This window comes from Gopherus evgoodei, chromosome 6 (genome assembly GCF_007399415.2).
Source record: "Gopherus evgoodei ecotype Sinaloan lineage chromosome 6, rGopEvg1_v1.p, whole genome shotgun sequence".
Classification (NCBI taxonomy): Eukaryota; Metazoa; Chordata; order Testudines; family Testudinidae; genus Gopherus; species Gopherus evgoodei.
The window spans coordinates 17,506,374-17,528,008 of NC_044327.1; the positions used below are offsets into that span (position 1 = coordinate 17,506,374).

At 44.5% G+C, this 21,635-nt stretch overlaps 1 protein-coding gene across 2 annotated transcripts in view; it reads left to right on the top strand.

Annotated features, from left to right (window-relative positions):
* DDX58 (DExD/H-box helicase 58) overlaps positions 1-21,635 on the top strand; it is a 39,184-nt gene that overhangs the window by 7,851 nt on the left and 9,698 nt on the right. For both annotated transcript variants that reach the window (XM_030565763.1, XM_030565764.1), the window contains exons 3-11: positions 6,324-6,502; positions 9,219-9,369; positions 11,129-11,260; positions 12,261-12,368; positions 14,157-14,310; positions 15,105-15,363; positions 16,030-16,192; positions 18,313-18,414; positions 20,706-20,860. In XM_030565763.1, the coding sequence (XP_030421623.1) occupies positions 6,324-6,502; positions 9,219-9,369; positions 11,129-11,260; positions 12,261-12,368; positions 14,157-14,310; positions 15,105-15,363; positions 16,030-16,192; positions 18,313-18,414; positions 20,706-20,860 (1,403 nt within the window). The remainder of the gene's footprint in view (positions 1-6,323; positions 6,503-9,218; positions 9,370-11,128; positions 11,261-12,260; positions 12,369-14,156; positions 14,311-15,104; positions 15,364-16,029; positions 16,193-18,312; positions 18,415-20,705; positions 20,861-21,635) is intronic.

Genomic DNA, 21,635 nt, shown 5'->3' on the forward strand with positions numbered 1-21,635 from the left:
CGCAAGGGCCGTAGTATCCGGTGCCTGACGGCTCCCCGGCACGCGCCGTGGTCGAGCTAATGCTCCGGCTGCTTCCGTGCCAACGGCACCGCGGTCAGAGAGCTAGTCTAAGTCGGATCGCCCGGCACCGACACCTGCTGCGGCACCGATGACGTCGGCACCGTCGATCCCGGTCCCGCAAGGGCCGTAGAATCCGGTGCCTGACGGCTCCCAGGCACGCGCCGTGGTTGAGCTCCTGTTCCGGCTGCTTCTATCGGCACCGTCGATTCCAGTCCCACAAGGGCTATCGAATCCGGTGCCCGACGGCTCCCCGGCACGCGCCGTGGTTGAGCGTATTACTCCCGCTGCTTCAGTGCTGACGGCACCGCAGCCAGACAGCTTATCTAACTTGGTTCGCCCGGCACCGGCACCTACCGAAGCTCTAATGACCTCGGTACCGTGGATCCCGGCCCCACGAGGGCCGTCGAATCCGGTGCCTGACAGCTCCCCAGTACGCACTGTGGTTGAGCCTGCTGTTCCCTGCACGCCGGAGATGTTACCAACGGCGAGGGCTCTCAGTGCCATGACAGAGTCAGTGCTGCCTGACCCGGGCACCGCCGGTACGGGTAATACAGTCTCTTCAAGGGACTGTCCCCTGTCAGTACAGCAGAGCGGCACCGTCCATGATCACGGTCCCGCAGACACTCCAAGTCCTGTCGGCACGCCGGACACCACTGGCAGTCCCGGTACTGTTTTCCTCGGTACTGGTCACACTCGCTGCACCGGTCGGTATCCCGTTCGCCGACCCGCTATCGACACCGTTCCGACATCTGGCACCGGGGCAGGTACCTTGACTCCTGTAGCTCTTCTCCGAGCCTCGAGATCTCGGTCGACCTCCCGACACCGTTCTGGTTGCGGGTCTGGATCTCGTTCCAGGTACCGATACGCCTCCCGATGCCGGTCCCCGGTGCCGAGTTGGGCAAGGTCCGAGTGAGTCAGAGACTCGGCCCGTGCCTTCTTTTAGTACCTCCATGGCCATCCGGACACGCATCCGTGTCATCCCATATGCGCAGATTTTATGCTCAGGACCACGATCCTGATATCATGGCCAGCGGGCGCCAGCCCCGAAGCAGAAAGAGCCTTGGCGAATGCAAGGTGTACTCTGCAGGGGCCCTGCGCCTCTGGGTAGCAAAGCAACAAGCCTTGCTTAGCTGCGATAATTATAGCACCTGGGTGGAGGAGTTTCTCCCTCGAACCTCCCACCTAGAGTTCGCTGCCGTCTTGGAGGACGGGGGAAAGAATTTACCCTTTGTTGGTAAAGGCATCTTCGCGGCAGAGACAGCCCCAGACTGCGAAGCCTGCTGGACAATAGGGTCCTAATGCGTCTCAGCGTGTATACGCTTGCGACCAAACGCAGGCCTTTATGGCCCCAGCCGCCATACTCTGTGCCTAGCCAGAGGCAGAACTCTGGAAAACGGCAAGGCCAAGGTGGTCGCAGACAAACGTCAGGCCCCCTAAAAAGCCAGAGTCGAGGTCCCTCGCAATTACCACTGGGACCAAAGACGGACCTTCCAAGGTTCGTCGGAGGGCGGTGTACCAGTCGCAGGACGGGGTCCTGATCCCGCTTTCTCCTGGCATGGCCCCAGTTACTTTTAGATCGCTGGGTCCTGCGCACGATGGAGCATAGGTACCACCTTTAAATTGCTCCAGCCCTGTCCCCCTTCAGCGGACGAAAGGGGCTAGGGGTTTTACTCCCGTTATGCCCTAGTTCCCCACTCGAACACAGGTCTCAGACCTCCCTGGTCCTGCATGGACTCAACCGGTTTGGGATAAGGTTAAAGTTCTGCATGGTATCCCTGGGAACCATTATTCCATCCTTGCCTCCTGGGGGCTACTATGCCGCCCTGGATAGGAAGGACGCGTACTTTCGCAATGCCATCTTCCCTCCGCACGGGAGATGCCTCCGCTTTATAGCCAGCGGTGAATACTCCCGGTTTACGGCCATAGTCGCCGCCTACCGTAGCTATGTCGGATATGCGTTTTTCCGTATTGGGACGATCCGCTTATCCGAGGAGACTCTGACGCACAACCCACTCAGCCGTGGGCATCGTCACGGTCTTATTCACAGATCAAGGCCTGATGATTACTATAGAGCAATCCACTCTGGTTCCCACGCAGAGGTTGGGCTTCCTAGGGGCTATCTTGGTCTCCTACCTAGCCGGAGCCTGCTTATCGCAACTGCGGTTTTAGGCGATGGCATCAATCATCTGAGGTCTGAAGGCTTTCCCAACGACCTCAGCTCGTTCTTGTCTCAGTCTCCTGGGTCCATGGTTGCCCGCAAGTTTGTAACCAAGCACGCCAAGCTCCGCCTCCGTCCTCTCCAAGTCCGGCCCACCTCGGCGTACCGCTTGGACAGGGAGCCAATGGTCATGGTAGTCACCGTTCCCTCGAACGCCTTAGGCTCCCTAGAGTGGTGGCTAACCCCCTCCTTGGTGTGGACAGGATGCGGTTTCATCCGCCCCAGCCCTCACTGCCCCTGACGGCGGACGCATCATCTCTCTGCTCGAGTGCTCATGGTCACCTCCGAGCTTAAGGCCTTCGGTCTTCTAGGGAGCTGGCATTCCTCATTAATGCCCCAAAAATCAGAGTAGTCCGCCTGGCATGCCAGGGGTTCCAGCGGCAGCTGCGAGGCCGTTGTATCTCGGTGTTTACAGCCAACACAATGGCCAGGTGCTTCATAAGCATTCAGGGGGGACATAGTCCTCCCCCCTTTTTTGTCAGGAGGCCATCCATTTCCGGGTCTTTTGCATGGCCCGCTCGATGGAGCTGGCGACGTCCTTTCTCCCAGGCGTTCGGAACGTCTTATCTCTTTGACTCAGCAGGTCTTTCCTGTCTTACGAGTCATCACTCTGCCCCATGTGAGGCGTCCCGCTTTCCGGAGGTGGAAATGGTTCCTCACACAGACCTGTTCGCTCACCGCGAGTGCAGGAAATGCCAGGTGTTCTGCTCCTTCCAAGGTCTCTCCTCGGAATCGATCTTGGACGCATTCCTGATACCGTGGAACGGCCAACTGCATTATGCCTTCCCGCTGTTCCCACTGGTTCGTTACGTCCTGCTCAAATTCCGCAGGGGCGGAGCGTGCGTCATCATGATCACTCCAGAGTGGTCCAGGCAGCACTGACATACCACGTTGCTCGGCCTGTCAGCCCAGACCTCATCACTCAGGGCAATGACAGGCTTCGTCACTCGGACCTGCAGCCTCTTCGCCTCACGGTGGCTCCTGCGTACCTGAGTTGGGGTGACAGGCAGCCTTCCACCTGGTCAACGTACCGAGCCAGGTGGAAGCGTTTCCTTTACAGCTGCAGTACGCTCGATCTTGCTCCTGCTGAGGTCTCGATCCCCTCTATTTGGCCTGCCTCTGGCCTTCAGCGGCAGGATCTGGCGGTATCATCGCTGAGGATACTCTCAGCAGCCGTCCCTACCTTCCAGCAGGCTAAGATGGACGTTCAGTGTCCCACGCTCTATGGGTTCGAGGTCCCTCAAGGGCTTGGAGCGCTTGCACCCTCGGGTGCGCCGCCCAGCCCCGCCCTGGGGCCTCAACCTAGTCTTGGCCAGACGGGTCTCTGAGATCAGAGCTCTTACGAAGGTTCCACAAAGACAAGGTGCAGTTGTGACCGCACCCGGCTTTCCTCCCTAAGGTGTTTTGGCCTTTCATGTTACCCACAGCTCAACGCAATGGGCATAACCGTTGCACTCCTTGGACATCTGTGGAGTGCTCGCATTATGTTGTGCTGACAGAATCATTTCCTAAGGTGCCCCAGCTCTGCCCCGGTAGCGGGCCAAAGGGAGGGCTTGCTTGTTTTCCTCTCAGAGGATCTCATCTTGGGTGATGGCGGACATCCCCACTTGTTCTGATTTGGCTCATATTTCCCCAAGCCACATCACCGTGCATTCTACCAGGGCTCAGGCTTCATCTGCCGCCTTGCTGGCTCGTGTTTCTACCCACGAGACCTGTCACGAAGCTCCATTGGTCCTCGGTCCTTACCTTTGCTTCGCAGTATGCCCTGGTTCAGCAGTCAAGAGAGGCTGTAGCCTCTGGCTCGGCAGTTTTATTCTGCCACATTTCACTCCGACCCCACCGCCTTTGTAAGGCTTGGGATTCACCTAACTGGAATGGATATGAGCAATCACTCGAAGAAGAAAAGACGGTTACTCACCTTTGTAACTGTTGTTCTTCGAGATGTGTTGCTCATATCCATTCCGCACCCGCCCTCCTTCCCCACTGTCGGAGTAGCCGGCAAGAAGGAACTGAGGAGCGGGTGGGCCGGCAGGAGTATATATGGAGCGCCATGGTGGCGCCACTCTAGGGGGCGACCTGCCGGCCCACTGAGTTGCTAGGGTAAAAGTTTTCCGACGAATGTGCACGCGCGGCGCGTACACCTAACTGGAATGGATATGAGCAACACATCTCGAAGAACAACAGTTACAAAGGTGAGTAACCGTCTTTTCCCATATGGGCAGGTTATTAAATGATTGTCCATTATGGAGGTTTAGTGCAGCTTTCTCTGAAGCATCTGAGAGATTGCGATAATATAAGTATAGTACCTTCAGGGTGTGCCAGCTTTCTTCCACATTAATGGATTTTAACTCTTCCTCTCATTGGCACCCTTACTTACTAGGCTTCTTAACTTCTGAAAACTTACTTTCATGAAAGCTATTGTTGCATTCTTTGAGCTCATTTTTTATTATGCAATAGTGCAGTTCCTGGTCAATTGCTCCAAGCTTCCTTCTTACTCATACTTTTTATAAATTTCTTTTCAGTAAGTAGATCCAGTGTAGCTTCTCCTTGGGCTACAATCTCTAATTTCTGAATTATAAAGCTGTGTTCCATATAATTTAGGAACATTTTTGTCTATTTGGTTGTATCTGTTACCCAGCTAATATGAGAGTAGTTAACCCCCAGCCCCAATAAGCGCTTTCAGATAGTCTATATTGCAGGATAAACATTGGCCCAGGAGTTAATTCTCTCTGTTCCAGTGTTGGTCTGTAAAACATATTGATGGTCTCAAGTCTCAGACTAAAAATTTAGCATCTCCTCCCTGCTCAGTGGAGGGCTGAGCTAGATGACAGATTGGGTTAAAACATAATGTGATATCAACATTTCATTCCAGTCCTTCAGGAAAAATAGGGAGTTGCAGTGTAAACAGGAAAGCAGAACCCTATTTTCTCCTCCCACTTTTGTGTGCCTGCCTGAAGCAGATTTATTTGGGAAAGTTTCAGTTATTCTCAGAAACGGCTAAACTGTTTTGAGATTAGGAAACCATTCATTGTTTTGTCCTTATTTTTTTTTTATAACTTTTTAATTGAGAAGCTCTAGCTCCCCCATTCTTTGCAACAGGGACTTGATGTTTGGCAGGGACTTGACATCTGGTGTCAGCGATGAACCTTTTGCTGTTCCCAGGAAAAACCTTCCAGATTTGGACAAGTTTATAAACCTTTGAAAAATCTGTTTGCACGTGCCCAGTGGAGGCTTGTTGGAATTTGGCAGTCCAATTCTCTGAACATTCAGTCTGCACTGAGCATGTTCTATTCTCTCTCAGCTCCTGTGTGCCGACTAGAGTGTGCATGGTTCCTCCCCACAAAGCAACTGAGTATGCTTGTTCCCAGAGGTACAGGGATTGAAGACTTTCCCCATAACTGCTCATCCTTGCCACCAGGATCAGTTGTGGCACTGGGTACCAGAACTAAGAGCAGGGGTTCTCTCTCCTGTGCTCTGAGGGGAAAGAGGAAGCAGCTTGATGTGAATGCAGAGGAGTGAGGAATGTATGGGGAGAGAGAAGAGATGCAGGGAGGAAGGGCAGAAGATTGGAGGGAGTGGGAGGATAGAAACAGGGAGGAGAAAGGGGGCCGTAGCAGAAGCTGGATGGGAGGGGGCATGAGCCAGGGATGAGGAACGATAGGAGCTGTGGAGATGGCAGAGCATTCTGAGCGAAGTCCAGGTCCTGTGGGAAAAATAAGACTGCATCATAATGTATATATATGTACAAGGGGGTTGAGTTAAGGTTGCACAGGCAGTATTAATTTTGGTATTTCCTAATTTTTCTTGCTTGACTTTGCAGTCTTAAAACTTCTTTAACATAGGGTGCCTTTTCTGGGTTGTGTGGTGTGTGGGTTGTGTGTTTTTTTTTTTTAATGTAATGGAGCAGTAAAGGTAACCCAGCCCCCTTTTCAGAACATGTTTGTAGGTCACCCAGTAGCTCTTAGCCAGTAATGGGTCAAAATATCTGTTTTAATTAAAAGTGATGTTTGCTGGTGTAATTCGACCCACCCCTTTTGTTTTCAAGGTTACACTGGTCTGAGGGAAGCAATTGAAAACTCGGATTTCCAAAAACTTGAAAGCCTGGAGGTACATCGACAGCTGCTGAAACGTATAGAAGCTACAATGAGAGACATTGATGCAGAACAGATAATTCCTTACTTAAACACTTGTCTCATAGACCGAGAATGTGAAGAGATTCAGCAGGTATTATTTCAAAATCAAAATTGCAACTTGATTTGCAGAGTTTACAGTTCTATGATAATTGTGTAGCCCTGACTGTAGCTTCAGATATGTCGGTATAATATAGAAACTAGGAATGTCAAACAATTTAAAAAATTAAACACGAGATTATAAGACATGATTGATTGCAGTTTTAATTGCACTCTTGAACAATAATAGAATAAGTTTTATAATAAAATATTTTTGGATGTTTTCTACATTTTCAAATATATTGATTTCAATTACAACACAGAATGCAAAGTGTACAGTGCTCACTTTATATAATTTTTTATTATAAATGTTAGCACCATAAAGAAGTGGTGGCCAGCACATCCCTTGGCCCGCGCCGCTTCCTGCAGCTCCTATTGGCCTGGAGCAGCGAACTCCAGCCAGTGGGAGCCGCGATTGGCCGAATCTGTGGACGCGGCAAGTAAACTAACCGGCCCGGCCTGCCAGGGGGCTTATCCTGGTGGGCCGTGTGCCAAAGGTTGCCGATCCCTGGAGCAGAGAGTCACGAAGCTGATATAGACCTTTAGTGGGATACAAATTTGTGTTGTAGTAATTCTATTTAAGACAGAAAAATGAAGATCTTAAAGCAGATTAAATTAGATTATCACTTGCTAGACAATTCAAAATTACAGCTGCAATTGGGCCTGCTATGGTAATTATCGAAACTTGAAAAGCCTTTTGTTTTCCAGCAATGTTCATGCCTATTGTGACCGTGGTTGCTGAAGGAGCTATACTGAGAATGCTCAGTCGGCAAGCTGCAAAGAATAGGTCAGATGATACTCAAAACTGATGGTTTATTCTATAATTAGTTTTCACCAAGTCAGTAACAAAACAGCTTCTGTAATACCTTACTTTTTACCTAAAAGCAAAAATACAGCTACCTTTAAACAATCCAGCCTTTGGCTCCCACCCAGACAGCCAAGTCTAACATAGCTAGGGTTACTAAAAACCTTTTTCACCATATATAAATGTCTGCCAATCACATTACTCATCTATCAGGTCAATGAATATTTCAGATCTTACCAAATATGTGCTTACAACCAATCCTTATGGACTAAATTTATTAAAGAAAAGAAAGATAGTTATGAATAAAGTTCTTAGGTTAGTTTCATAGTAGAGATGGCGAGGTTGATGATTTCTAAAAATCCTTCTGAAATCAATTAAAAAGGGTATAGTCCAATTGGAAGTCCAGGTGCATAGTTTGTTGCAATTCTTCCATGAGAAATTGCAGGGATAATCCAGCGCAGACCTGGAGACCTCAGTCTTGCAATTTAGACTTTCCCTGACAAAGTTTAAGCACATCTGAGATATAACAGGATCGGGTCCAACTTCCTTTATAACTAAAGGTCGGTGGATAAGCCTCTTGTCAGCAAATGATCACAGCAGGCTTCCCTTGGATGAAGAATAGGTTAAGTACATTGTTGCTTTGAAGCTAATATGTTTCTTAGGCATACATGGGTATCTAGTTGCATTCATTAGCATAAATCAAGTAACCATTCAGACAGTTCACAGGAAGATTTACATTGTGGAGTCACAAATTTCAAAGAGAAATTAAGACGATAATGTCACTACACTACAAGTTCCATCTAAATTTTAATATCCCCTTTTGATCGCCAAATCAATAGCTTAACAATAATGAAACATAGACAGGAACAGAAATTTAGCATCTACAAACTACTTAGATCACATTATTAAACTCTAACAAGATATAGGTAAGCATAGATAAATACAGTTAGTATCTTCTACTTGGTTCTCTAACAATATAGACCTAAATTTTAAGGACTCTAGTTTATTTAACATGGCTTTGCTAACTATCTATAAGGAATGGCCCTGTTTGCCGTTTCAATACTCTTCTAATATGTCCTTAAAGGTTGTTTTCAAGTCACACAGCCTGCTGGTTGCTTAACTCTTGCTGGCTCAGCCTCACACCCATAAAGGCCCTTAAAAAGCAAAATGAAACTTCTAATCTGAAGCTTTTAAATCCACCAGTTAGATTCCCTCTTCTCAGTGAGAGAGTTAAAGTTATGTGCTGGATTTTACGTTTTTTGGCATGTTACAAACAATTAGTAAGAAGCAATGTTATTTATCTATTGTTAAAGCATCAGTATGCTTGACACATTACAAGGCAGCCAATAAGATGGTCTCCATCCCTGCTTTTACTGGCTTCCAGCCAACTGATAGGCCAAGAGGAACTTTCTAAGCTATTACAATATTTTTTTTCAGATTTAAAGCAGTGCATGATTTCTTTTGTATGTTTTGAAAAAATGCTTCACTTCAGCTAACTTAAAAATCTTTCATCTGGATTTATTAGAATACTTTGTACTTACAAGGGACTTTTCATCAAATGATCGCAAAGCACTTTACAAAGGTGGATAAGCATTAGTATCCCCTCTTTACAGATTGTGGAATTGAGGAACAGAAAGCTGTCATAGACCTCCATCCTGCAAACACTTAAACACATACAGTTGCAAGAAGTCCAGTGGAGTTCAGTGGGGCTGCTTGTGTGTGTAAAGCTATGCACGTGTTTAAGTGTTTACAGGATCAGAACAATTGTGGACTGTACAGTTATGTAGATACACAACAGAACTTTAAAGAGTTTTCCCCTGTAAAGGCTCGACAATGTTTTTCTTTTGAATGACACACTTTTTGATATTTTGGAAGCAGTCACAAACTTTGCTTGTGCATTATGCAGGTCAAAGAACTGAAAGGCAGAATGGCTGGTGCAGTAAAGCTCATTGAATGCCTTTCTAGGTCAGACAAGGAAAACTGGCCCAAAACCTTTCATCTGGCTCTAGAACGAGCAGGATATGACCCAGCAAGCAAACTGTGGAATATGAAAGAAGGTAATATGCAAATTATTTTTATCGTATTCTGTGCTTAAGGTTCTGCTGTTGTACCAGGCATGAATCATCTTCAGGAAGATGAGATTATCTTAAAGGGACACTGACAGTTTGATTCCTTTCTTTTTTTTAATTGACTCACTTTAAAAAAAAATGTGTTTTCTGGTAGTAAACAACCCTGAAATATAAAAATGTTCTAAAGCATTTTTTTGCTCCCCTATTGATGATTATAGGGTCTTTTTTAGCAAAGGAGAAATTAACTATACAAGATGAATGAGGAAACTGACTGCACAAAGTGAACAAACTGGAAAAATTTGTTCCACACCAACAACTGTATTCATTTACCATTATTTTATGTGATGTTTGTAATTGAAAGGCACAACATTTTCAGACAAAAATGTGATTTGTCAAGTTGTATGGTGTCTCTTATTGAAGTTGATAAGCCTTCCTTTGACTTGCCGTCTCTGTTGTAAAGTGATCAGTATGGGTTTCCACAATACCTAATGGACTGATCACCTTGTCCCTACACATCTGTGCACACAATAGAAGGGTAAAGACAGTGTTTTTCAGAGTTTGTTGAGTAGCATCTACTGGCACCCAGACTGAGCAACTTCTTCTGTTTTCTGCAAGTGCAGAATTTCCCATCAAGTCCACCCTCTGCCACTGAATTTACCATTTTTTTGTGTTTTTTGTTTCCCTACTTCTTTGAGATTATAAAAATACCCTCACAATTGAGCTTGCTTTTGAGTTATCAGGGAAATTCTTGAGTTGAAGATGGTAGGATTGGGCACTACATCCCTGAACCAAGTGATTGTTATGGATGAATCTAGATTCCATTTTTTTGTACTTGATTTGCTTTGACCTGGAACATAAGGAGTTTGTTTGAAATAGTTTTAATTAGCAAATGGGGGGAAAATATTTTTTGTAAATGTTTAGCTATTTTAAGTAACTTTTTTTTTTCATTTCTGTGGTTGGCTCTGATTTGGAGACAGCTTTATATTACAGTAACCCAGTCTGTGTCATTTTATGTATCTTTGGATCCCCCCCCCCATGCTCCCAAATCACCTGTATTTTATGGTCTTTTTTTTTTTAAATGCTTTTTGGGCCTCTTATGACATCTACCTTAATAAAACTAAAGTTTACCCAATTGGGGATGCTCTTGAATCATAATAGAAATTATCCATGTTGGAGATGTCACAACTCGAACAGTCAAAGAGAGCTGCTGACAGGAGTCATTGCTAACTAAAGCCTGCTCTTTGGAGCTTAATTTGTTGGCTAGCAGTGAAGAGAAGAAAGGTAGCTCTGATGTGCTTTTTGGTTTTGTATGTTTTTTATCACAGCTAAATTAATGATAGCTCTATGAGAAAATTGTTCCACAACACAAAATATAGGGAGAGCAAGGAATATTTAGCATATGCTCTCAGAACTAGTCAGAAATAAATCTTGGACTGGTACAAGGAACAAGAGGAGGTTGAATAGGCTGTGCTTTTATGAGCACGTGGCACTTCTAAAATCATAGGGGTCCACATAGTTGTTTGTCTACCTTAAGCCCAGCCTGGACAAGGCATTTTATTTTTACCTTCTAGATGTTAAGGCCAGAAGGGACCATCATGATCATCTAGTCTGACCTCCTCCACTGCCAGCAAACAACTTCTTTCCCAATAAGATTTGGCATTGTGGGAGAATCACTTTCCTGGCTTGTCAAACGTATGATATTTAAAGTGGAAAAGATGGCTAAGATGCTTACGTTGATGTTGTTTAGGTAACGATAAAGAGATGGATGTTGAAATGATGGAGGACCAGAATGGGAACAGTAGTGCCTTAGACATAAATGTACAGTATTCCGAAGAAGCCGAAGTTCACAATTTCAGTGAAAGTCCGTATTCTCCTTCAGGTAACATTCAGCAGCTTAACACTCTTGCAAACATTAGAACCGTGCACTCCTTTGCACTTTTAAAATGTGTGTGGTGTCCTTAAAATGGCTCAAAAGAAAATTGTAGAAAATAGAGTCTTCTGCATTTAATTTCCTACTTCCCGGTTCAATTTAACTTCACTGGTTGCTGCTAAAAATGCCCAATGCCTTGGGCATGACATGCATCATATGCTGCCCCTTGTTTCCCATACACTCACTCACTAGAAAGTTGGTGTTTCAGAGGAGCAGCCTCATGAAGGGGTTAAAATAGTGGAACTCAATCCATGGCTCTTCTCTGGTTTGAGTAAATCACCGCATGACTTAGTAACTGGTAATTTAGATAAACAACAGTATATTTGTCTGTGCCCTGGCTGAAACAAAGCTAAGGGAGCTCTAAAATACTGCTTGTTTTCTTAACTGTTTTGACAAATGTTAATTTGTGCTATCACTGTCTGTCAGTCACAAAACAATAACTAGTAACTCTGACAGAGCAGCTCTTTGGTTTTTAAAGGCTGGGCGCCCCTGGATTAAAGAAAACATTGAAAGGTGTAGGAGTCATTAGACCAGAAAGAGATTAAACTAAGACACATTCAAGCTGTACGTAGTGTTCATGCAGTCTGTTCTGGGGAGACACAGACAGACATTTTTCTCAGGTGCTATGCTTTCTCGCTTGAAAAGATTGGGTCAGGGTAAGGTCAGTGTTGACTCTGCCAGCAAAGAGTTTGAAAGGAGTTCATCTGAGGAAGAACAAACAGGTTTTACAAAATGCCAGCTCGTAACACACAAACAAACCACTTAAAGTTCCAGTCTGGTATATGGTCTGTTATAAAATCTTTTCCCTCAAGAGCTACTCATTAATTTTAGACCATAACTATATATGGGGGATAATGTATTCTAACTAAAGCATTACTGCATCCATTTTATATAATGGATCATGTTCTTCACCAGAGCATATGTTGAGCTTTGCTTATTTATGTTCTAGAAGTGTCTCAACAACCTACTTATGGACCAAAGAAGGCTAGAAGTTATCAGATTGAGCTTGCACGGCCTGCTGTCAGTGGGAAAAATACAATTATATGTGCCCCTACTGGTAAGAACATGTGTTTTCCCAGTGTTTACTTTTTTTTTTTTTGAGAAGTGCTCTTTATTTTGCTGTGTGGTATGAGAGGGGAGGGCTGGGCAAGGAAGGGGCTGGCAGGGGAAGGGGCTGGGGGAGAGGGAATGGACACCACAATTTTGTCTGTTTAGGACAAGGATTTGTCAAAGTCTCCCATCAACCTTTTATTTAAAAGCAAACTATCGATTAAGTTTAATCCAAATAATTGTAGAGGAGCCCCAAGGGGTCACTGGTTATGTCCTGCAGAGATAGTGGGTGAGGTTCTGTGGCCTGCAATGTGCAGGGAGTCAGACTACACTGACTACTTTCCTCTGATGCTGCCAGCCTGAATCACAGAGGCTTTGGGAAGAGGGGCTGTGGAGGGAGAAACTAAAGTGTGTGGGAAGGGTGAGCAGGACTGTGTGGGGGAAAACTTGCAGATGAAGGTACCGTGATAGCAGATAAGCACCAGTGACCTGATCCAAAGCTCATTAAAATCAATGGAAAGACTCACACTAACAAGCCACAGATCAACTTCTCCCTGTAGTGCGAGACTATCGGAGGTTCATAAGTCTGGCCGAGGGACTGAACCCCCCACCTCACATACACCCACAATCCTGAAGAATCATGATGTCCTTCCCCCATATCTCCACTCACTTAACTGTTTTAAAAAAAATGAATGCAATTGGGGAAGAAAGCTGTGGAAGGACAATGGAGGACCATGGAGAAATCCAGACTGTGCCCTGGGAGCAGTATAAGCGGGAGTGAGTGAGGGTCATATGGGGGAGGAGTGCAGCAGTATATGTCCCAAAGAGAAAAAGTGGGCTTTGGGGAGGATGGGGAATACACAATGCTGGGAATCTGTGTGGGGCACTTAACAGTTAATGCAGCATGGATAGGATAGCATAGAGGCCCTTGTGTCGAAGTATTTGTGTATACTTTGTGCACTAATTCCCATATATAGTTACACAGTTTATTTTACGAAACAAAAAATGTATGCAGCAATACACGAAGTAGTTACAAAAAGGTTGAAATTCTGGTTTAAGGGAAAAGTTGGAAAATGAGCAAAATTTAATGGACCTTAAACAGCTGTAATCTCATGAGGAACATCTCTGGATTCTACTTTTTTTTTTCTTTTCCCTTTTCTCTCTCTCTCTCTCTCTCTCTCTCTCTCTCTCTCTCTCTCTCTCTCCTTTTTTTATTTATTTAAATTTTTTTGTTTTGACACAAGTACTGCTCTAGAGAAACAAGCTTTTTATGCATTGGGGAGTTCCTGTGATTATGGGATATAACTGAAAACACCGTTGTGGGGGATAATTCTTAAGAAGATATCCGTAATGTTATTTAGAATGCTGCTGGTAAACAAGGAAGCAATCCTAGCAAAGCCATGAGAAATGGAAGTGAAATGAAATCAGGGTTTATGAAACAGAAGAGGACAAAACTGATAGGGAATTTGCATCCCTTTAAACAAATAAAGCCAGTACACTCTCAGTGAGAGCTCTCACTCCCCCCTTAATCCATTGCTTTATGTCAAAGGACTGTCATTCTATATGGTAGATAAGTCATCTTCTGTACTACTGAGTCTGTTTCAGTACCAAGATCACGAAATAGAGAGTGATGCTAAGTATCCTGGATCCCCCAACTCCATCCCTACAGTGAGCTTAATGTAAGAACATGGGTTTGCCCACAAGGAGTCTTAAATTGTTACAGCTGCACTTGCGGGGAGAGAATATTCCAGTTTTTCTTTACTAATTCTTTGTTTTCACGCTTGATGTTTAAAAGGATCTGGGAAAACCTTTGTGGCACTTCTGATTTGTGACAATCATCTTCAAAACATGCCCAAGGAACAGAAGGGGAAGATTGTCTTTCTAGCAACTAAAGTTCCAGTATATGAACAACAGAAAAAAGTCTTCACACAACACTTTGAAAGAACTAGGTAGGCACGAGTCCACACATATAGTCTTCAGGTTTCTTCACTTCCGAGTTCTAAACCATAGGATCTTTTACATCCTCATGATCCTACATTTTTTTGTTACCATTTCAGGACTGTCTTTCAATATAGTTCTGGTAAAAAGTGTGGCCCAAATTCAGAAGATGAAAATACATCCAATCAAAAAGTGACCAAACTGTCTTTGAGGTGTAATTGAAGGCTGTCTCTGAAAAGCAGCTACTTAGGTGCAGCAGTATAGAGCCCTTCTATGGACTTACAACTTTCATTTAGGTATAAAGGAGCTAATTGACATGCATCCGCATGTGAGCGTCTCAGTGCTAAGTTCTCTTTTCTTATAGCCCAGATCTTTGGCTTCCAGATACATAGGGGGTGGGACAGGTTTTCTGAATACAATCCATTTCATAAGCAAAGGATGACGGTTGAATGGATGATGCTGATAAAAAATCCACTGTTTTAAACCAAACATGTTTCATTTGGGGGAGTTGCAGGTGCTCAGTGCCTCTGAAAATGTGGTCACCTATTTAGAGGCCTGATCCAAAGCCCATAGGAATCAATAGACTCTCATTGACCTTAATGGGCTTTGTATCGGACCCTGGGGATCTAACTTAAGGCAGTCACAATTGAAGATTTTGGGCCTGGGTGCATCTATCTTATGAAATATCACTACCTTGCTTGATCCCCAGGAGATCTTGCCCTATTTTCTTGCTTTTCCTGCTCTGTGTGTGTACTAATGTGAACATACTCTGTATTAATGTCATGACACATCTTTTCTCTCCCAGGTACAAAGTTGCGGGGATTTCTGGGGAAACGGCTGGGGATGTCTCCTCAGCAAGTGTCATTGAAGGGAATGATATCATTGTCTTGACACCTCAGATCCTTGTGAATGGTCTCAAAGATGGAACCGTTCCTTCCCTTGCCATTTTCACGTTGATTATATTTGACGAGTGCCACAACACCACTGGGAATCACCCCTATAATGTGTTAATGACCAGCTACTTGAATCTTAAATTTGACTCAGCTGCGAAACAGCTGCCTCAGGTAAGGCACCACCTGGGGTGGGGGCATTTGAAAAACATGTTACAGTAGAACCAGGACCTCCTGCTGAGGTTTTGTTAGCTATGCCTTCCATCATTTTTTCCTGAAAACCCCACTTTGCTACCAATGCAACTTCAAATATTAACCCTTTGTTTCACTCGGAGGCTTCAGGCTCAGCCACTTTCTCAGCAGCAGTCTCCCTTTAGTCAGCAAGATGAGACCTAATCTTTTTAACTCAGACTGGATTCTGGTGAAGGGCTCGTGGGAGGAAAGCCTGGGTTACAAAATATAATCCTTGACTTGTTCCTTCCAGGACAGCAGCACAGGAGTTGGGGCCACAATATTTTATAGCCTCTAAAAGTTCATTAGGCTCTGTGTTGTCTTTAAGAAGCAAAATTGACCCTGAAGGAGCCAGAATCGAAGTCTCTCCTAGCACTGATGCAAGACTGGCGAGAACATCTGGATCTTGAAAAGAATCTTGGGGAGGGAGGAGAACAGAATGCAGTGGATCTTGTGAGCTTTTTATTCAGAATATCGATGCCAGTGTTCTTGATTTCTCCCCTCTCTTTACTAACGAGGAAGATCAGTCAGGGGACTGTCATGTTACTGGCTGCTTCTTTTTAATGACCTGAACGTAACTAATTATTTTGTACGTGAACATGTGCTCAGATTGTTGGCTTAACAGCCTCAGTTGGAGTGGGCAGTGCCAAGACCCTTGAGGAGACGGTAGAATACATCTGTACCCTCTGCGCCTGCCTCGACATACAAGTCATATCAACCATCAGAGAGAACACACAAGAACTGGAGGAGATTGTATACAGGCCCCAAAAATGTAAGTGTTTGAGTAGGAATGTATCACTGCTAAGGTCCTGGGTCAGTCTAGTGTCGGAGAACAGACTTAACTGCATCTCCATTCAGGACAGCACTTCAGTCAAATGCTCAAAATTAAGCAGCATATGCTTGATTCCTGTTAACGTCAATGACTTAAGCCCACACTTAAAAACAAAGGATGTTTTGAAGTGCTGTTCTGAAATAGGGATGTTTTCCTGAATCGGGGCTGAAGTTCTGGTAGGCCTGATGTTCCTCTCACATAAACTACTGTAAATTGGAAGTAGCCTCTTTTAGATTAGTGGAGTTGCACAAGTCCAAAACCTCTGTAAGGGCCTCATCCAGCAAAGCACTTGCCCACAGGCTTAATTTTAAGCACACTACTCACATGCTTGTGCTTTGCTGGATCAGGCCTGAAGTGAGAGTGAAACTAAACTTGATCTATCTTTTTGTTTCTTGTATATCTTCAGGGTTGGAAAACGTAGTGCCAAAACATAAATGTAATATGTAATCCTGTTTATGTCCCATTTTCTTGAGAAATTTTTCAGTCCGAGATCCACTCTCATCTGAGGTAACTTTGCAAAGATAAATGTTGGTGCGTGGTCATATTTGATATCTGAAGGGAGGGAAACAAATGTTAATCTGTCAGAAAATTCTAGTGCCTGTCTCAGAATTACTTAAAGATAAGCTCTAGCTGCAGAATTTAGATCCAAATCTTGAGCATTCCTGTTTGGATGCAGGTTTTGGTTTAGGGCTATTTCTATTAAATATGCATATGCTGTGTAAAAGATTAGAGTTTGGAGTATATGATTAAGTTGGACTATCTCCACGTCCCATTTAGTTTGTCTGCCTGTGAGGTGTATGGAGAAGGAATATGTACAGTGCTGCTTTTAGAATGTATGATTGTTTTAATAAAATAAATGGATTTCTGTGATCTTAGTGAAGAATTGAGTCAATTGTGAAATTTGAAAATAGGGGAGTTGGAACTTTTAACTGTGGAACCAGAGTTTTAAGTTCAGATTTTCTGTGTGTGTGTGTGTGTGTGTGTGTGTGTGTGTGTGTGTGTGTGTGTGTGTGTGTGTGTGTGTGTGTGTGTGAGAGAGAGAGAGAGAGAGAATTCATAGTGTTAACCAATATTGCCTGGGATAGCTCATTTGTACGGAAGCATGGCTGTTACATTCCAAGGTAAAATCCTGCCTGCCTCCTAGGTGGTCACTAAGAGTGGGCAGAAGGAGAGCACAAAAGGAGCCTTTCCCGGTGTACGTGGCCTGAGTAAGGGCTAGATAGAATGGCAGTCTGTGTGCTCCTCTAGTGCTGGGGCAGAGAAGTGTTACTCCCCAAGGGCACCCAAAGGCGGCTGGACTGTGGATCAGTGTCTGTCATAGACTTGAGCCATGGATCTGGCCAGCCAGATGCAAGGTAGTGATCTGTATTCCAGGGGTGCTCTGCGTCTGGATGCCCAAGCCTTTTAGGAAGTGTTGTGCTCTCCTGAGACAGAACGTCTCCCGATGCTCCCTGTAGGGCCGTGCGATTCCATTGTGCTCCCATCAAGCGCATCGTCAAGCCCCTAGGAAACGCTGCGCTGTGACTGTTGTGACCGAGCCTTTACTGAGAGTTGCATGAAAGGAAATAAAGGAAGAGGAATGGACTGAAACGCATTAGGTGGATGTTAGATGGGAATTTCCTAAAGCTGAAGGGCTCTGTTTCCCCTATCATTTCCTAGGTTTGCTTTTTGCAGGTGCATGTGCAGTATAGTATTGATCAAGTAACAGATAACATAATAGTACATCGTGAATAGTGAACCTGAAATGGTGAAAATCAATTCTTTCTGCACTGATCTTGCCCGTAGAATTTTGCCTGCGTAGAGCTCGGGATCCTCTCTTTCTGTGCATGTAACTCTGATGATAAAGGCATTTAGCTGGGCCAGACTTGGCCCTTCCAAGGACCAAAGACGCAGCCACAAAGGATGTTAGCAAAGAACAGCCAGGCCCAGTGTTCTTCGGTCCAGGCTCTATGTAACAGTTTGTCGTGTTGGTTGATAGAGGGCCTGGAAATGTTTTAGTTCATCAGCTTTGGTTTGTGATCTATTGCTGATCACTTTGTGGTTCCTTCTTGTGACTCTAGCTTTCAGACTAGTCGGGAAGCGCCCCAAAAACCACTTTATGGACATTATCTCAGTCCTGATGTCTGAAACTGAGGCCCTGGCAAGCAAGATTTACCCAATAGGTAAGATTACACTGAATGCAGACTGGGGGAGAGAACTGGGGATTCATTTTTAGACTATATCAGTAATGAACAACTCTTACTTTACTGCAGCAGCATTCATTCCTTCAGCTTCCTTTCCCCTTTTTATTTTACCTTTTCTTTTCCTTCCATTTTCTCTTTTCTAATATCTCAGATGAAATAGGTTGCACATGGAAAACAAGCTTTTTGCTTATCATTCAAGCTGTCTTAATTTGTAACATCACCAATAATTTGACATGCCATGAAACCATATTGCCTAGTCTGAGTGTATAGGTCGTGAAAGTGTCAAATAATTATAAGTAAAAATATTAGAGCTTTCTTTAGAATACATTTTTTTCTTTGTTGTTTTCCCTACAGAGAATGTTCTGGTGTGGTATTTCTGTAGATATTTCCTATAAAATGAGCCTACGCTAAAGGATCACATAATGAGGCCTTGGGCATATCTTACCTTGACTATGCAACAGCATCTTTTCCTGTCTCTGTGCTTCCCCCTTCTCCAGTCTATCTATCTAAAACTGCAGCTGAAACTTATCTTCCTCTCCTGCTACTCTGACACAGACATGGTCTCTTATGCTCCTCGTGTTCGGTCACTGGCTTCCTGTGTGAATTAAGTTTAGCCTCTTTATCCTTTGAGGTTCTATATGGCGCTGTCTTGCCTACATTTTACGTCATGTGTTGCGTCTCCCTACTGTTTCCTTGGACTCCTCTTCCCAATTACCTATTTTAGGTGTTTATATGCCCTTCCCTTACTGTCACATATGAGCACCTCATAATCTTCAGTGTATCATGATGACCCTTGTGAAGATAAATTTTACAGAGGGGGAACTATGACACAGAGAGACTGACAGAGAATGAGCCAGGGTTGTGTAGAAAAGGAGGCTGCTGTCTGTAGAACCTCCATCTCATTTGTTGCAGAATTTGGAAGGTGTGTGGTGAATAAGGCAGAGGATTGCAGGACTAGAGGGTGGATTCATGGCTGAGATAGTTGAATGCCACCCTAGAAATTGGATTCTATGCCTGTCTCTGCCAGAGTTCCTGGTTGGGCAAATAACTTAAATCAAACTTTTCATGCGGGGCCTTGAATTGTGTGATTGAGTCATTGGGGTTTGATTTATCATAGAATATCAGGGTTGGCAGGGACCTTAGGAGGTCATTTAGTCCAGCTCAAAGCAGGACCAATCCTCAGACAGTTTTTTATCCCAGTTCCTTAAACAAAGGATTCCCTCAAGGATTGAGCTCACAATGGTGGGTTTAGCAGGCCAATGCTCAAACCACTGAGCTATCCCTTCCCCCAGAAGTGCTGAGTGCTCACAGCAGCAAATGACATCGATGAGAGCTCTGTTTTGAATAACTAGTGCTACAAAATGCTAAGTATTCTGAAAAATCAGGTCCTAGGAGTCTTGGGCTATGTCTACACGCCACACCTGAAAAAGATGTGGCTGTGCCAGTGCTGCTGCAGTCATGCCATTGTAAGTTGTGCAGTGTAGTCGCTCTTTATCGTCGGGAGAGAGCTCTCCCAGAGACAAAATAAAGCCACCCGCAACGAAGGGCAGTAGGTTGGTCGGCAGGAGCATCACTCCTGCGCCAATGAAGCACAATCCACACCGGCGCGTTTCATCGTTAAAACTTTTGGCGTTGTTTTTTCATACTCCTGAGTGACACAAGTTTTAATGACGAAAGCACCAGTGTAGACATAGCCACTACTTCTGGTTACCCAATTCAAGGCTATTTGTGACTGTTATCTCTCTGTGACTCAGTTCCCCATATGTAAAATGGGGATAATACCTTCCCCCCCCACATCACAGCAAAGTTGTGAAGTTAAACCAAGTGTTTGCAAAGCACTTGGATACTATAGTGATGAGCTCAATTGAAAAACCCAGGAGGAAATCAAGGCTCAGTCTACATTAGCAACTTCTCTCGATATAACTGCGTTGCTCAGAGGTTTGGAAAATGCACCCTACGACATAGGCCACCCACTGAATAATGAGGATAGAATTAAATACTGACTAGCTGTTCCTTCAGTGAATGCTATCCATTGAATGAGGCAAGAGTCCTGTGGAGAAAATAGGATGTGATGATGTAATTAAAGCCAGTGACACAATGCATACACACAAATGTTACAAAGGGTTAATTCTGGCATTTCCTAACTTCTGAGCGCTTGTCTCTGCAACCTTTATGTTCTTTTAGTATTTCTGTACGGTGCTCTGTATCTTGTTCTGGCTGTTAGCTACTCAATAAGATGTAGTGATGCTTGCTGCCTCTTTCCGCACCAGATGCATTGTCCCACATTAAGAATAAATGTTTCGGAACGCAGTGCTATGAACAGTGGATTGTTGACACTCAGAAGAAGTGCAGCGTGTTGCAACTGCCGGATAAGGATGAAGAGAGGATTTGTAGAGCTCTCTTTATTTACACTGAACACTTACGGGTAAGTAAATGCCCTCTCCTATTGCATGTACAGAGGGATCAGTCATGTTCACAGCAGTGCAGATACCTCCAATTAGAAGCTGAATAGGACCCTACACAGTTCCCAGATTTCTGGGTGCTCTTATCTTTGTAGTAATTATGGGATGATGCAATGGGCCAGACTCTCAGCAGTACAGATGTCATAGTTCCACTGGCTTTAATGCAGAAGGAATGCAAAAGACCTTGAGCCAGATCCTCAGCAGTGTAAATTGTGGGTTTTAGCCCACGAAAGCTTATGCCCAAATAAATTGGTTAGTCTCTCAGGTGCCAGAAGGACTCCTCGTTGTTTTTATTAAAGCCAAGGAGCTATATCAATTTATACCTGCTATGGACTCGATTCAAGGTCTTGATTGAATTATTTGTGCTTCAGGGTAATGTGCAAAGGACTGGAGCGCACTGGGGAAACCTGTGGCTAATCGCCTGTGGCACTTGAGAACAGTGATTGTCGTCTTTCTTATAAAATGTTACACAAAATAAAAGTATTGTCTTTCATACAAAATAGTTTTCAGTGTTACTAAGCTCTATGGGTCAAATGGATGGAATGCATTCTAATAAAGGTAATGTGAAATGATCAAATAGTTTGTTTTCTTAAGGACTTTAGAATACTGCAGAAATAAAACACTGGGGGATAGAACTACAAACATTCTGAAAATAAACCTCCCGTAAGCCATAAAAATATAAATTACAGGGTGATTATAACAGTGGCATTATGTCAGTGCTGTGCTTTAAGCACCTCA